Source organism: Monodelphis domestica, chromosome X (assembly GCF_027887165.1).
Source record: "Monodelphis domestica isolate mMonDom1 chromosome X, mMonDom1.pri, whole genome shotgun sequence".
NCBI classification, from domain to species: domain Eukaryota; kingdom Metazoa; phylum Chordata; class Mammalia; order Didelphimorphia; family Didelphidae; genus Monodelphis; species Monodelphis domestica.
In genome coordinates this window covers 9,432,619-9,447,849 of record NC_077235.1, presented here as the reverse complement: position 1 = coordinate 9,447,849, position 15,231 = coordinate 9,432,619, and the positions used below count along the sequence as shown (strand labels likewise).

The 15,231-nt window shown below is 50.0% G+C and overlaps 1 protein-coding gene across 4 annotated transcripts; it reads right to left on the bottom strand.

The window, feature by feature from the left end:
• Positions 1–1,345: 1,345 nt before the first annotated feature.
• Positions 1,346–13,869, bottom strand: SLC25A53 (solute carrier family 25 member 53). 4 transcript variants are annotated; one of them, XM_056809279.1, is made up of 5 exons: positions 12,669–13,593; positions 9,891–10,647; positions 3,302–9,731; positions 2,260–2,363; positions 1,346–1,819 (listed from the first exon to the last, which is right to left on the bottom strand). In XM_056809279.1, exons 1-3 carry the CDS (start codon positions 12,674–12,676, stop codon positions 9,696–9,698), a joined length of 801 nt encoding a protein of 266 aa, XP_056665257.1. In that variant the 5' UTR covers positions 12,677–13,593; the 3' UTR covers positions 1,346–1,819; positions 2,260–2,363; positions 3,302–9,695. The 4 variants fall into 4 exon arrangements, with proteins under 4 accessions (XP_056665257.1, XP_007507835.2, XP_056665255.1 ...); XM_007507773.2 differs by lacking the exon at positions 12,669–13,593 and adding an exon at positions 13,681–13,869 and having other exon boundaries at positions 3,302–10,647; XM_056809277.1 differs by having other exon boundaries at positions 3,302–10,647; positions 12,669–12,810.
• Between the last annotated feature and the right edge of the window lie 1,362 nt (positions 13,870–15,231).

Genomic DNA, 15,231 nt, shown 5'->3' with positions numbered 1-15,231 from the left:
ATTTGAGGTCTTTTAGATGGAATGACTGGTACTGAAAAGGATATTTGTGTTTACAAAAGCAACTTCTTATACATCCTTGAAGGAATGGCTGTAGCTGTGCCCATTTTACAGATGAGGAAATAGAGAACCTAAAAAGTTAAATGGCTTTTGCTGATAGTGACACAGCAGAGGTCCCTCAGTGCTAGCCAATACTCTTTCAACTATAGGACACTGCTGGGCTCAGTAGTGCCCATTTTACTCCACTAGGCTGTATTTCCTGTGCCCTGCCCAGTCAAACCAGTCAAACCATACATTTCAAGGGGTTTGTGAACTTGGATGGCAAAACAAATGACAGAATTTCCTTCAACTATTTTTTAAAGGATTCTTCAGAGCCAGGAGTACCTAGGCTTCCCTGGCCTGCTTGCCAAAGGGGCCCATATTACACCCCAAAGGGAAGAAGCATCCAGGAAGCATTCATTGATGTTTCCATTTTATCCCTCTGGGAGAGGATGTGGCAAAATAAATGACAAGCGTGACTTGTGCTGACCTCCCAACACACCTTATCTACTCATGGTATGTTTCAAGTCAGGCCAGTACTGAGGGGCCATCAGTTGGCCTTGGCTTAGACTTGAGTCTACTTTGGAGGGCTTTAGTTAGCCCCTTCATTATTTCAAACAGAGGGGCAGCCCATCGGCCCAAGGAATGTTTGTGCCAACATAATTCTATGCGAAGTGCATTGCTCAGTTTCTATTCTGGCATCCAAGTTCATCAAGGCAGTGTTGCGGTGGCAGTGGATGGTGCTGGATTCCAATCAGGAAAATCTGTGTACAAATCCTACCGTTTATACTTACTAGCTATGTGGCAAGTCATTTAATCTCTTTATGCCTCAGTTTCCTCCCCTATAAAATAAAGAGGTTGGACTCACTGGCCCATAAGGACCCTTCCAGCTCCAACTCTAGGATACTATGAAAAAGCCAGCTACCTAGCATGTGCTGAGTACCCACCCCCTCTCCCATTGTCCCATTCCACTCTGACCCTTGGTTCCACTGTTCTCTGAGCTGCTGCCAGGGGTCCTCTGGGGCCTTGGGGGCCTAGCTATCTTCCCTGTTTTCCTTATCAGAACTTGAGTATGTGCTGGCCTTCCCACCCACTTGGAAAATGAACCCTTCTTGATGCATTCTCTCTCCTTCTTGAGAGTATGGATGGCTGGTCATCTTGATTTTTCTTTGCATACCGCTAAAGGAGGGGGCTGCAAAAGCATCTCCTAAATGCTTGTCCCTTAAGTTTCTCCCCGGGGCCCCTTTGTACAGCAGACTCCAAAATGACTGGAGTTAGGAGCAAAGACAATAGAGCACGAGCCACAAGATTTCCACCACAATCCATAACATTTATTTCTTATTAGATAATATATTAAGTATAGAAGAAAATTGAATAACTGTAAAGTCAAGGAAAAAAACATTCATCACTCTAAGCAATGCACAGAAAAATGGAGTGGAGCAGGGAGGGGAAGGGGACGTGAAATGAGGCATATTAAGCCTAAGGTATGATAAATGTCAGCACATTTACAGGCTTTCTTGGTTAACACTTTGGTTGTGGTTAACACCGTTCTTAGGGCCCTTCCATGACTGTGTCCCTCTTCAGATAAGCACAGGGTGGAGGGTGGTTAGGTAACACTGGGTAAAGAGATGAAGGCAGCCTAAATTTTGCCTAAACAGCGAAGCAAACGAACACTATTAAAGGCGAAACAATAAACTCTGGAAGCACTCGATTCTGTTGCTGGGAAGGGACGCCCCATCCCTAGGAAGACTTATCGCTTTCGCTTTCCTTCTCTTCTTGATGGCTGAAAGAAAAGGACAGAGTTAGGCAGGCCCACAGCTCACCAGTTCAACTGGTTAGGGTTAAGCAGCAGGACAAATTTCCCTTTTCTCCCAAATGTTGGTAAGCAAAGACTGGAATGGTCTGAATTCATGAAGACAGAAGTTTTTTCTATTGTTATTGAGCAGAACTTCTCAGGTCTTTCCACCCTCTGATCTGGGCTTTGGCTTTTTTTTTTTTGGTTTTTAGGAAAGATGTGATTTTACATAAGTGAGACCTGCCATCTGGGAGCAAAGGAAGCTTCTAGGGTATGGCTACCTATGGCTCTCTGCTTTTGCAAGCACAGAGCTCAGGGGGATTGGGAGACTTGGCTTCCCAGGCCCATTGATTCCCAGAGGAGGAAGCTGGCCTTAGGGGAGGAATGGAATGTGCTAACTGCCAACATAGCCCTTGCCCATGACTTACTTTCCTTGGAAGGAATAGTATTCTTCTCCTTCATGCTGCTATTTTCAGCTTTTTCTGGTCAATTTTTTCCACCTTGGAGAGGTCTGGTTTGTCACACATTTCGGCTAGGAAGAATAAGCAATCTTTCATTGTCGTCTGGCAAGACAGGCCATTCTCAAGGACTCCCAAAAGCCTGCTAGCTAATGTCCAAGAGAGAAGGGCTGTGGAAGCAGAGCTGGGCCTTGGGCCTCCTTGATACTTTGAGCCAGGAGTAAAGAAGTGCTCAAAGAACCCCAAACTCAGAGGAGGCGGACATTTTGCAGTCACCGGGCTTCTTTTAGACTTGGCAGGGAGCACTCATGCCTTTTGAGTTTCTGAGCTAGACACTCTGCTCCAGGTTGGGCAGGCATGTGGCTGCAGTGTCTTTGGATGTTTCCAGGCAGGTGGGAAGGTAAGAATTCTCAGGAGACAAATGGGCCTCCCAGGGGAGGGGAGCTGTGCCAGCTGCCTTGGCCATGCCCACATGGCCACACCATCCTCACCAGGGGGCTAGCCCCTCCAGCTGTCAGCCAATCAGCAATGTCCCACCCTACCTCTGAGGGCTGAGGAAATGGCAGTTCTGTTGAGGCAGAGTGCCCACTGACAGTTATCTCTGACCATCTCTAAGGGGGGTTGCTCCCCTAAAGTGGAAGCTATCAGTGAGGATAACTGAGGGGGAAAACTCCATTGAGAAGAGGCAAGCCTCTTCCCCACCTGCTGCACCTTTGCTTCCCTCCTCAGCACTGGGCTGGGCTTTGGAGTTATCTCCCTGGTCCATATCCCAGGCCACGGATTCCAGGCACACCACAGAATCTCCTTGGGGCCTACAGCCCAAGTTCGTTTGATAGCCCACAATGGAGAGGGGAGCTGAGCTATCGAAGCACACTGCCCTCTACCCCCTGCCCTGACCCATCCCTTCTGCACATGGTCAACAGCAGCAGTGGAGGGAGGGGGGCAGCGGAGACAGTGAGCCAGGGTCCCCAAGCCCATCAGGCCATCCAACCATCCCGGCCACCAAACTCACCTGTTATACTGGGTGCCTTGTGCCTGGCGTGCTGTTACTGTTGCTGCTGCTGCTGCTGCTGCTGCTGCTGCTGCGGCTGTTGCAGTCTTTGAGTCGTTGGAGGAGATGGTGAGAGCTATAGCAGGATCAGGGGAGCTGGAACAGGAGCTGGACTGGGCCCACAACCCCCCCTCCAATGCTATGGGGGCACTAGGCCCATCACAGCCCAGGACTGAGACTGACTGCTCCCCCTCTCACCTGGGCCCAATCACTTCCCTCCCTCCACCTCCACTGCCCTCATTTGTGTGAACATCAAAGAGCCCCAGTTATACTAAAGGATTGTTGCTACCTTCCCTGCTTTCCTCAGTTCAGCCCTCCTCTGATTCCCTCTCACATAGGACCTAGGATTCGAGATGCTGAGCTGGAAAAGACCTCAGAGACCATCCCTATATAGTCCAACCTCCTCCTTATATAGAAAAGGAAACTGAGGTCCCCGGAGACCAGGTGACATGCCCCCAAGGCTCAGGTATTAACTATAGTTAGACTCGAATCCAAGTCCTGAACTCCAAACCAACTCCAGTACTCTGGCCCCTGGACAGTGCTGCTCAGGGCCTGAGCACAGAGCCTTCTGCATCCATGTGTCTAGCTACTTTCCTGTTCCCTCAGCACACAAAGCTTCCAGGCAGCCTCCAGTCTCTGGCTCCTCTACAGCCATGCAGAATCACAGTTCAAGAGTCCTTCCACTAGAATCTGGTCATCCTCATCCTCCAGTGAGGAAAAGCGCTCTTCCTTACACTGCCGACAGTTGGCAAGTTTTCCCTGCATGCTCAGTCTGACTTTGCATCTCTCTAGCTTCCCTCCACTGCCATTCCTGCCTCCACCCTCTGGGACCAGAGCAAGACCAAACCTGCTTCCACCTGACAGCCCAGCTATCATGTCCCACCGCCTTCTCCCCTCAGTCTTCCTTCAGCTAAGATCCCAGTGGTGCTCCAGTCTGGACACTCTGCAGGTTCTCACTGCCTTTCCCCAAACTGAAGTATGCTACTCAAGATGAAACTTGCTGAGATCAGAGGACCATTGCCTTCCTATTCCTGAAAGCTGTCCTTTTTTTAATGCAAACCCACATGGACCCCATTGGCTTTTACAGCTAGGGCCTGGGTGCTTGACCTCCCCATGGCAAAATTTAGAGAGCATGGCTGCATCGGACAACTATGATAGGTCAAATCCAGGATTTCTTTTAATTGGCCTTGTGATCTCAACCATTTGGTGGAGGCAACTTTTCTGAGGTGGAACACAGCTCTGTAACTAAGAAAAAACGCAAGAGATTCTCAGGAGCATTGAAAGGTTATGATCTGCCAATGGTCAAAGAGTTAACAAGTGTTAGAAGCATGACTGGAACCCAGATCTTCCAGGCTCCAAGCCTAAAACTGCTCACTACACCCACCTATCTGTTTTGCACAAGAATAATTAGTGAAAACCACAAGCTTCCAGGTGGCATCCTATTTGTACACCTCCAAATGAGCTCATCACTGGACTGTCCCTGCCACAGGCAAAACCTTGCTTCAAAGCAGATAGAGCTGGAGGGATGGGGCTCCCCATGCACACATCACACCGACACACTTGGGATTTCACTGACAACACGTCTCTACCACGGGTTCTTAATCTGGTGTCTGTGAACTTTACAAAATGATTTTGATGACTGTATTTCAATATAACTGGTTTCCCTTGTAATACCCTACATTTGTGCATGCATTCTAAGAAGAGGTCTGTATACTTCACCAACTGGCCAAAGGGGGGTCCAAGACAAAAGTCTGCTTTCTGCCATGTGCTGGGTCACCAATTTGGCATTTCTCAACAATCGTCCTATATGTACAAATCCTTTTTTTTGGTAGTAGCCACAGATGGGAAGCTAAGGGGATGCCCGTTCATTGGGGAATGGCTGAACAAATATGGTGCATGAAGGTAATGGAATACTATTGTGCCATAAGAGATGATGAAAGGGATGGTTTCAGAGACACCGGGGAAGAGTGGTATGAGCTAATTCATAGTGAAGTGAACAAACCAGGAGAATGGTTTAAAGAATGAACAATTTGGAATGATCAGCCATCATTCTGGAGGACAGATGATGAGGCAGGCTAACCACCTCCTGACAGGGGCAATGGGCTTGGCCAGGATGAGAATTTGTCTTGCTTGGCTGAAAAGCTGTTACAAGGGATTTCTTTGTCTTTTCAGGGGATTGGGAAGTTAAGGGCGAAGAAAGAAATGGCTTGATAGTTGAAAGAAAATAAAACTGAATGGAAAAAACCCTGACCATGATGCACGAGACTGTGAAATGGGACTGAGGGATGGAGATGTTTCTTCTGGCATAAGGAAGGGAATAGCACCTGCCAAAAAAGCATCTTGACACAGTCATCAAAACTCAAGGGATGGAAGGTGGAAACCTTTTGACAAGAGTACCACCCGATGTCTACTATGAAGACATTAAATTGAAAGCCAGCTTTCAACTCCTGAGAAAGATATGATTAGAATGAATAAGTATTTTATTAAGAGCATCAGCTATGTACCAGGCACTGTGCTAAGCAAAATGAAAGACTCCTAGACTATTAGAGCCAGAAGGGAGCTTAGCAATCATGTTATCCAGTTCCTGGAATGATAGACTGAATGAATGAATGAGTGAGTGAATGAGTAAATGAATGAGTGAGTGAATGAATGAATGAGTGAGTAAATGAATGAATGAGTAAACAATTGAATGGAAAAACTTATATTAAGCACTTACTATGTTCCAAGCGCTGCGCCTTGGAATAAATAGAAAAGCAGGACAATCCTTGCTTTCGTAGAACTCATATTCTAATCAGGTGAGACAACATATATAGGAGATTCAGCAGCAGGGCAGATGGAAAAGCCCAGTGCTTCTTAGAATGCAATGGTAAAACAGATGATAATACATCTTCTTTAGTGGCCTTTCCACTGATAAAACCACCTCCATTTATGATGCTAAGCTTTTGACAGTGCCACGGATCTGGTGGTGAGAATCTAGTTTAATGATGGTAGTGACAGGGGGTGTGCTGGAAATAGGGATAGTGCCCTGGAGGGGGAGCAGCCCTTGGGGACAGGGTCAGGAATTGAGTCCAAATGGAGACTTCTAAGGAAGTTTGACTTTGCTGCCACATGCTATCTCCTCAGGGACCCCAAGAAACTCTTTGTTGCTGGAGTGGCCCATCTCCCCCCCCCATCAAGAAATGGGTCATTTGGTGGTTTCACATTTTAACTAATTGCTTTTTATAACAAGATGCTAGAGAAGCAGCATAGTTTAGTGGCTAGAAGTCTGGCCTTAAGAATCTACAAGAGTGGAGTGCAAATACTGTCTCTGTGGCAGTGACTCAATTCCCAGAATGCTAAGTTCTAAAAGCCTGATTTGAAGGGAGGGGATGGAGGTAGAACGTGAAATGGTATCCCAACAAACAGACAGATGCTGGAGTTAAAAGGGCTTTCAGCAGAGCCCTCAAATCACCCATCTGTAATGCTATGCATTCCTCCTCTCCCCTTTGGCAGTCTGATGAAGCCTCCTTGGGTCTTGTTGAAGAATGTTGTCAAATGAAGAAAATAGAGCACACAATTACAAAGGAAACCAGTGATATCCAAGAACAGTTATCAAAACATTCAAAACAAAAAGCAAGGTCACAGACTGTAGATTAGAACCCCTTCATTCTCGTCCAACTTGTTCATTTGTTATAGAGGAGAAAACTGCCTTGCCCGAGGTTCCAGAGAAAGACTTATTTCACTCTTACTGAAACTGAGGCTGAGCAAAGGTGGGAACAAAGGGAGCCCAATTTTCATTAACTTGACATAGATTTTTGAGCTGGAAGAGGCCTCAGAGAGGACCTTGTCAAATTCTCCATTTTCTGGAGGGTTCCTATCATATCAGGGACTAGAACCAAGTCTCCTTTCCTACCCAGGCCCCAGTTCTTTCAGCCAGGTTGCTAAAATTCAGTGGCACCCCTCTCCCCCTGCCCTCTCCACCTCCCAGGCCTTCTAGAACTGCAGCCTCATCACTCAGGACAAGCAACTGAGCAGAGAATTCTAAGCTGATTCTAAGCTCGCTCTGCCAGTCCCCTTTCTCGAGACTCCTAGCTGGTTGGAAATGTTCAATTTTGCATCAAGTTTGCCCCTGCTCCTCCCTCTGGTCGTTATGATGCTCGCTGCTCCTGGGAAAACAAAATATGCTGTCACATGGAACATAAAGGGCCCCTCTAGTTGGCAATGAGGAGACCGCCTCACTAGATTGTTTGGCTTCCCACCTTCTGCCTAGGCTGAGCCAGAGCTTGGATCCTGGTGACCAGGGTCCCTAGCCTCCTCCTTACACCCCTTCTGACAGAATGGGAGCTAGAGCTGGAGCGAGCTCCTTCTTACCCGCACTCTTCCCAACCTATCACCCGCCCTGCCCCACCCTATCTTTCTTCCTTTCTTGCAGAAAGGAGTACAAATGGCATGATGTGCTGTCCTTCAGGGCAGGGACTGTGTTGGGTTTCAGTCTAGTTCCATTGGCCAGTGGATGCTGAGCACAGGGCTTAACAAATACTCGTACAATGAACTGAATTGAATGTCACTGTCCTCAGGCTGCCTCACCAAATGGGACTGAGGCAAAGTCCACTGGACCTCAGATGCGGAATCTTGGGTTCAGATCAGCAGTTGAATTAGTGCTCCTCAGATGGATACAGGCCTCTGATTTCCAGAGATCTTGTTGGCACTCAAATGCCTTAACAGGAAACACAGCAATGCCAGAGTCCTCCTATCAAAACTGCCTGTGGGATGGGAGACTGCAGATGTCCAATGTGGTGTTCATGACAGGCTTCTGGGCTGGTAGTGGTTCGAGGAAAGGGGAAGAGGAAATGACTGAGGAGAGAATGAAAGGCCATGATGACATGTTCTAAAACAGTGCCTAACATCACTGGATTCTGGATTTAGAGTTGGAACTTCAGAGGTTAGCTACACCAGAACTGTGAAGTGATTTCCTCCATGGGTAAAAAGCAGCAGAACACTGGGAATTAGGCCCCAGGTAGTGTGACTCCAGACCAACAGTTTTTGGCAAATAAGATTAATTTGTCTTATTTGCATGTCCTTTTATATGACAAAATTTACAAAAGTTTTTAAAATCTTCCCCAACTATTTACTCATTTACCCTCTAAACCCCCCAAACCTTACTCTATTCCCTCTGGTGAACACTTCTCTTCAACCCTGGTTGTCCTTTGGGGTACAAACAATTCAGATCAACTTAGCCCAGAAAGGCTCTGGGCCCAGCCTCTACCCTAGCATGGGCACTAGGACCCACAAGTGGCAGGACTTTCTAGATCTTAACCAACTTGAAACCACTCCTAGAAGTGATCACAGTGACAAATGCCTGTTTTATCTCTACTCCACCCACCCCCCACCCACAACCCCCCCATGCTCCCCATCCCCTCCCCCCTCCCCCCATGTAAGCTTCTTCCGGTCAAGAGACGATTTTTTCTTTTCCTTGCATTCTTAACACCTAGCTCAGTGCCTGGGACTCAAAAGGTGTTTGCTGAAATGAGGTGATCTGTTCATTTACCAGAGTTACCATAGGGATCCTTCTACTGTCAAGGATGGTCCTTTGAAACTGTGGGTCTTACTCCCTTAGCCCCTCAGCTGGACTTGCCACAACACATTCTTTCACTCTTCTCAATTGCTTTCTTGAAAATCCTTGAGAACTCAGGGCACATCCTTGTTTCCAGTCACTTCTGAAAGTTGGGTCATCCTCAAGGTCAGGGTCAGGATGAGGGAACCAAAGCTGTGGATGGAAGGGGTGAGATCCTTCTCTGACCCAAGGAATGCTGTGTGGCTTTGTTGATAGCAGAAAAATAACATGGATGCCAGCTCTATTCTTCCCTGGAGTCCTCCGGTGATGCCTCTTCATGGCATGGCAATGAGCCTAGGTTCTTCCAGAAGATCCTCCCCAGTTGTGAAGGCTTCGGGTAGGGGCCTGGTGCTAGACTTCATACCTGTCGTAGGAGCAACAGTCTTGCTCTGTTCGGAGAGGCTCATTGCCAGGTTGGCAGCAGTGTGATTGATTGTTTTGGCTACGTCAACTCTCAGAGATCATCTGCCAAGTTAATGGAAATCTTCATTCTGTATCAGTGTAAGGGAGGGTGCCCACAGCGATGACCGCACCAACATACTGATGTTAATACTACATGATAAAATAATTGATAATCTGATTGCTGGGAATTTCTCTCACTACCAATCATCTCAAAATGACTAACTGAATTACTGCTCTTGTTTCTCTAGGACCAGAAGCAAATGAGTTACTTCACAGACCCAGAGGTGAGTTATTGGCCTTTTGTTGACCCAGGCTGTAAGAACACAGTCCTAACACCCTCTGGGATGCCTCTGAGGCTAATCAGTCACTCTCTTCCACCCTGGGGCATTTGTTTTCCTGCAAGAAATCATGGATAGCAGTGGTAAGTCCCCAGGTCACACAGGAACGTAGGATGACCAAAGAGCCACCTCGGTAGATCAGAAGCAGCTTTCGGCCCCGACCCTCCCAAACAGCCTGAGCCGAAGCCCACAGGCCTGGTGCTTCCTGACAACCTACCTGTGACTGCATGTTGGCAACTAGGACACTGAGGGGATAAAGCAGTAGGCACGTGAGGGTCCCATTGACACTACCAGACACTAGGGCTGGGACCCAGCAGGGCAAACCTTGTTCTGCCAGGCTGTCTCGGATGGGATCTTTGAAAGAGAAGTAGAGGGCACTTCCCAGACTGTTTCTCAGGAGGACCAGAAGGAAGCCTTGATAGTAGCCCAAGGCCAGTCGTTCCCAGAAGCCGTAGGAGTTGAATTCCCGAAGGATGCTGGAAGTGCTGGGGAAGCGGGCATCCTTCCGTCCATCTTGTAGAACATTCTGTACTCGCTCAAAGGGGGTCAGCACCACAGCTTCCATTGCCCCGGACAGGAACCCAGCCACCCAGCGCTGCCATAGCCTGGAGGGTCCTGTAGGAGAGAGAGCCTGGAGCAGGTTGTCATAGGTGCCAAAGAGCAGGGTCCCCTGAAGGGTCTTGGCCAGAAGGGGTGGGTAGATTCCCCGGTAGAATCGGTGAAGACCCTCCTGGTGCAGTTGACTGACGGCTTCTGGTACAGATACGGCATGGATCTGTTGGCGGAACACAACCTTGTAGATGGGAAAGGTCACAAACGTAGACAGGAAGCTGGAAATGGCCCCAAGGGTGTAGCTTCGAGAGTGCCAGTGGTGGTCTTCAGGGATCTTTGCTCTCTTTCCTTCTTCGGGTTTTTCAAGGGGAGCCTCAGGCTGCTCCCCCATGCTGGTAACAATAGGCTCAGGCTGGAAAGAACTGAGGAGAGGGAAGAAGAAAGTTAGGTTGAACTGTCTGTTAAATGGCTCTCTGGAAGTTGCCCCTGGAGAGCCCAAGAAAGCAGGCCCACCATAGAAGAACAAAGTCAAAAGGTCCTTGGCCCTTTGGCCTGGTTCTCACCTTCCGTTTCTAGTTTACAATCAGTACAGGAAGGATGGCCAAGGGAAGGGGTGAGGGCTCTGTGAGCTTCACCACTTCTCGTGAGCCTCATTTCCTGAACTGACACACAGCAGTTTCTGTTCCCTCCTCTCACATCCGAGCACAGAGGGAGGGAAGGAAATAAGAGTCTCTGTAGTGCCTACTGTGCACCAAAGCACTTTGTACAAACACCACCTCCCTCCATCCTCCTTAGGGCGCAGGTCTTCCGCTGCGCCACCTAGTGGCCACCTGTGGCAACACCGACTGCAGCGCTCTGGCATAGGGATCTGCCTATTACATCATCCCTGCTTCTGAAGAAGGCCTGGAGCCTGCCCCTATGCCCATTAAGGATCAGCTGCTGCTCCTGCAAGGTGGCCCCTTTATCAAGGCTTTAGCCTGAAAGTCCCCATCTGGGCCACTCCCATTGTGAGGAGCCTTTATGTGAGCCCCTCTGCTCTGGAGGCTCAAAGCACCCACTCTCAGCAGGCCTCAGTTCTCCAGGCTTGTGAGCAAAAGCTCTACACCCCCCCCCCCCAAGCCAAAGGGAAAACTCCAGGGCTGGGGATGGGATTCTGGACTGGCTGGCACCTGGAAATAGCCAGAGAGAGCCAGAGCCAGAGATGGAGAAAGAGAGGGAAAGATAGATAGAGAGAGAGAGAGACAGAGAGAGGGAAAGAGAGAGAGACACACAGAGACAGAGAGAGGGAGAGACAGAGAGAGAGGGAGAGAGAGAGAGAGAGGGAGAGAGAGAGAGAGAGGAAGAGAGAAAGAGAGACATACTGAGAAATAGAGACAGAGACAGATAGAGATAGAAAGATAGAGATAGACAGATATAGATAGAAAGAGATAGATATAGGCAGAGAATGAGAGATAGAGATGGACAGAGCGTGACAAATAGATAAGAGATATAGATAGAGACAGAGACAAAGAGATATAGATAGAGAGATAGAGATACAGAGAGAGAAAGAGAAAGAGAGGCATACTGAGAAATAGAGACAGACAGATATAGATAGAAAGAGAGATAAGACAGATATAGATAGAAAGAGATACAGATATAGGCAGAGAATGAGAGATAGAGATGGACAGAGAGATAGAAATAGATAAGAGAGATACAGATAGAGATAGAGACAAAGAGATATAGAAAGATAGATAGAGATACAGATACAGATACAGAGAGAGAGAGAGTGAGAGTGAGAGCGCAATAACTGGGGAGTAGGGAGCTTTCAAGTGGAGCCTGGGTGTCCCCAGATCCCTTGATGCAACTATGGTACCGGGTTCTGCTTTTAGCAGAAACAAAGCATTGGAGAATACTTCTGGCACAATGGAAAGGGCATTGGATTCAGACTCAGAAGCCCTCTGTTCACATTCTAGCTCTACTACTCACAACTTGTGGAACCCTAGACAAAGAATTTCACCTCTCCAAGTCTCCATTTCTCATATGTAAGATGACAGGGTTGGAATAGGTGACCTTTGAGAGCCTTGAAATCCACCAACCAAGTACCTTCACCCACTGCCAAAGGGAAGACATCCCGCCTCCTCCACTCCATCTTGGTGTCCCCACCCCAGAGGGGAAGGCAGGAAGCCACTCCATCTGCTAGGGGCTCCCAGCGGGAGTCAGAGAGCTCCCAACCAGGAGGAGTCAAGAACAATAGGTCTACCAGCCTGGGGTCTGGCTTGATCCTCCCCCCACTTCCTTCCCAAAGAAAGGCACCCTCAGCTGGTTCCCTTGGCAAAGGCAGGAGGGCCACGCCCCTGCAGTTCTCTGGACAAAGACAGGAGAGCCTGGGTTAGCAATGGCCAACTCACCTTCCAAGGAAGAGCTAGAGAGGGCAGAGCAGCCAATGCTTGAACACCCCACCTACCTCCTCATTCTTTCCCCCACCCTCCTTTTTGAGGGAGAAGCCCCTTCTGTAGGGCCAGGAAAGTCAGGGTCAGCCAAGGAGGTCTCGGTGAAAGGTTCTGGAGGAGTCCAAGGGCAAAGCAGGGGCTCTTTGTATCTGGGGGCCAGGAAGCTGAGGTCACACCACAAGGGCTTGGGTTGGGCTTTCTGTTCCCTCCCCCTCAAGCTAGGGCAGGGTGGGGGTAGGGGGAGGAAGGAGTACAGAAAGCAAACCCTGTTCTGGGGAGGAGAGGGACATAAAGGAGGGGGCTGAAGGTGAGGGCAGCCATGGAGATGATGGAGATTCTGGAGAGGGGAGGGGTGAAGATGGCAAGGGCACAGTGAGGATGGAGATGGCGGAGCTCACAGGAATGGGGGATGGGGAGAGCAGGGTGGAGAAGAGGATTTGGGATGTGGAGGATAAAGATGGGGGATGGGGGATGGGGGGGTGGGGACTGCGGAGGAGGTAGGGATAGGCGGGGTTAGAGGTGGGGTTGGAGATGGGGGATGGGGACAGGTGGGGGTGGGGAATGATGAAGTGGAGATGGGGGCAAGGATAGGGAGGGGCTGGGGGGGGCAGAGGATAGGAATGACAGAGTGGGGATAGGGATGTTGAGGCAGGGATGGGAATGGGGATGGCCAAGATGGGGTGGGGGGAGGATAACGGAGATGGAAAGAGAGGGGGTAATGGAGGTTTGGGCAGAAGAGGATAGTCGAGTGAGGATGGGAATAATGGGGTTTGGGGGATAGAGGTGGGAGGGGAGAATGGGGGATGGAGATGGGGGATGATGAAGGATGGGTAAGGACGGGGACAGTAGAGATGGGGGAGAGCTGAGGATGGGGAAGGAAAGAAGGGAGGGGTGGGGTGGGGATATGAGGGAGAAGAGGATTCTTGGGTGGGGATGATGGAAATGGTCGTGGGGGGGGGGAGTGAAAGATGCAGTGAGACAAGCCTCAAGCCTGGGGGGTTGGGGAGGCGAGGCTGCCGCTCTTACCTCCCGTCGAGCTGAACTGTCCCCAGCGCCTCCGTCCCCGCCGCGGCCGCCCGGAGGGAGAACGGGAGCGGAGGCGGGAGCGGGAGCGCTCTCCGCCCGCCGGTCCGTCCGTCCTCCAGGCGGCCACGGCGGGCCCTCCCTCCACCAGGTCTTCGACTCTGCTTCTCCCGCGTTCTGGACCAAGTACCCTAGACAGGGGGCGGGGGAGACTCGAGAGTCTGCCTCCGCTCCCTCGGTGCTCTCCTATTGGCTGCTCGACCAGCCCGTCACGTTCTTTGTCTTGCCAAGGCATCGCCCAGATCTGCAGCTGCCCTGGTGGGCGGGGCGGCTGCTCTGGACGCTGACAGGCTGAGGAGTCGAGCCCGAGGCAGTGAGGAGCGGGGCACTTCGAGCCTGTCCAGGGCACAGGGGCTCCCGAGACAAAAGCCAGTCGCGCCCTGCCTAAAGGGCGGGCGTTCCTTGTAGCTGAGGCCCCAAGCCGTGCTACCTGGCCCTGGCCTTTGTCTCCATCCAGGTGCACCTGGCAGAGTCTCCCCGCTGGCCCCATTGTCCCCTCTCCACGGCCTGGGACCCTCCTTTCTCCGCCTACCCAAAGGCACCTGTCAGAAGCAGTGTAGACCCGCTGGCCCCAGGGAAGGAGGTTCATGAATAGTCAAATGTCAGCTCTCTTCTAGCCCCACACTCTCTGAGGCCCTGAACTAGACACTTGACCTCTGTGGGCCTCGGTTTCCTCATTTGTAAAATGAGCAGATGGCTCTGCCCCATGTCTGGAGATCGAGGCAGTTCGTATATAGCACCTTCTCCCCTCTGTGGGTCACCTATGGTTCTCTGGGGGCTGTTCCCCATATCCCCCCCCCATTCCTCAGCTGAGTCCTCTTCCTTCTATTTCCCAGTGGGAATTCAGATTCAAGCACCGTGAAAAGGATGGGAGAGGTGGCCTGGTTTTCCTCATCTGGATAAGGGTGGCCCCCACTTGGCCAGATGCTGTACCCCCCATTCAGAGGAGTCAGGGGTAGTACAGGGTATGAGATGGATTTATGGCCCGCCTGGACAGGCTTTGGCACTGCAGGGCATCCCTCTTCCCTTTGTCACATCACAGTATTTGGTCCTTGGAGAAGACAGGCAGCAGCTTGAAAACAGGTCTCTGCAGCCAGCCAACCTATATACAGAGAGGCAAAAATGTTGGTGAGGCCAATCTGCAAAAGCAAGGGAGATCTAACGAGGAGGAGGAAGGGAGGAACAAGCATTTATTAAGCACCTACCGTATGCCAGATACTATGCCACAAGCTTTACAGATATTCTCTCATTTCATACAACCACCCTGGGAGGTACAAGCTATTATTATTCTCGTTCTATAGTTGAGGAAACTGAGGCAGACATAGTCTTGTTCAGTCAGAGCCACACGCCTAATATGTGTATGGGAGTGGATTTGAACTCAGGTCTTCCTGACTCCAGGTCCATTGCTCTATCTAGTTGGGCACCACCTGTCTTTAGACTAGTTCTAAGATAGCTCAAGCATATGGGAAGTAGGAGATGCCAATGACATACATC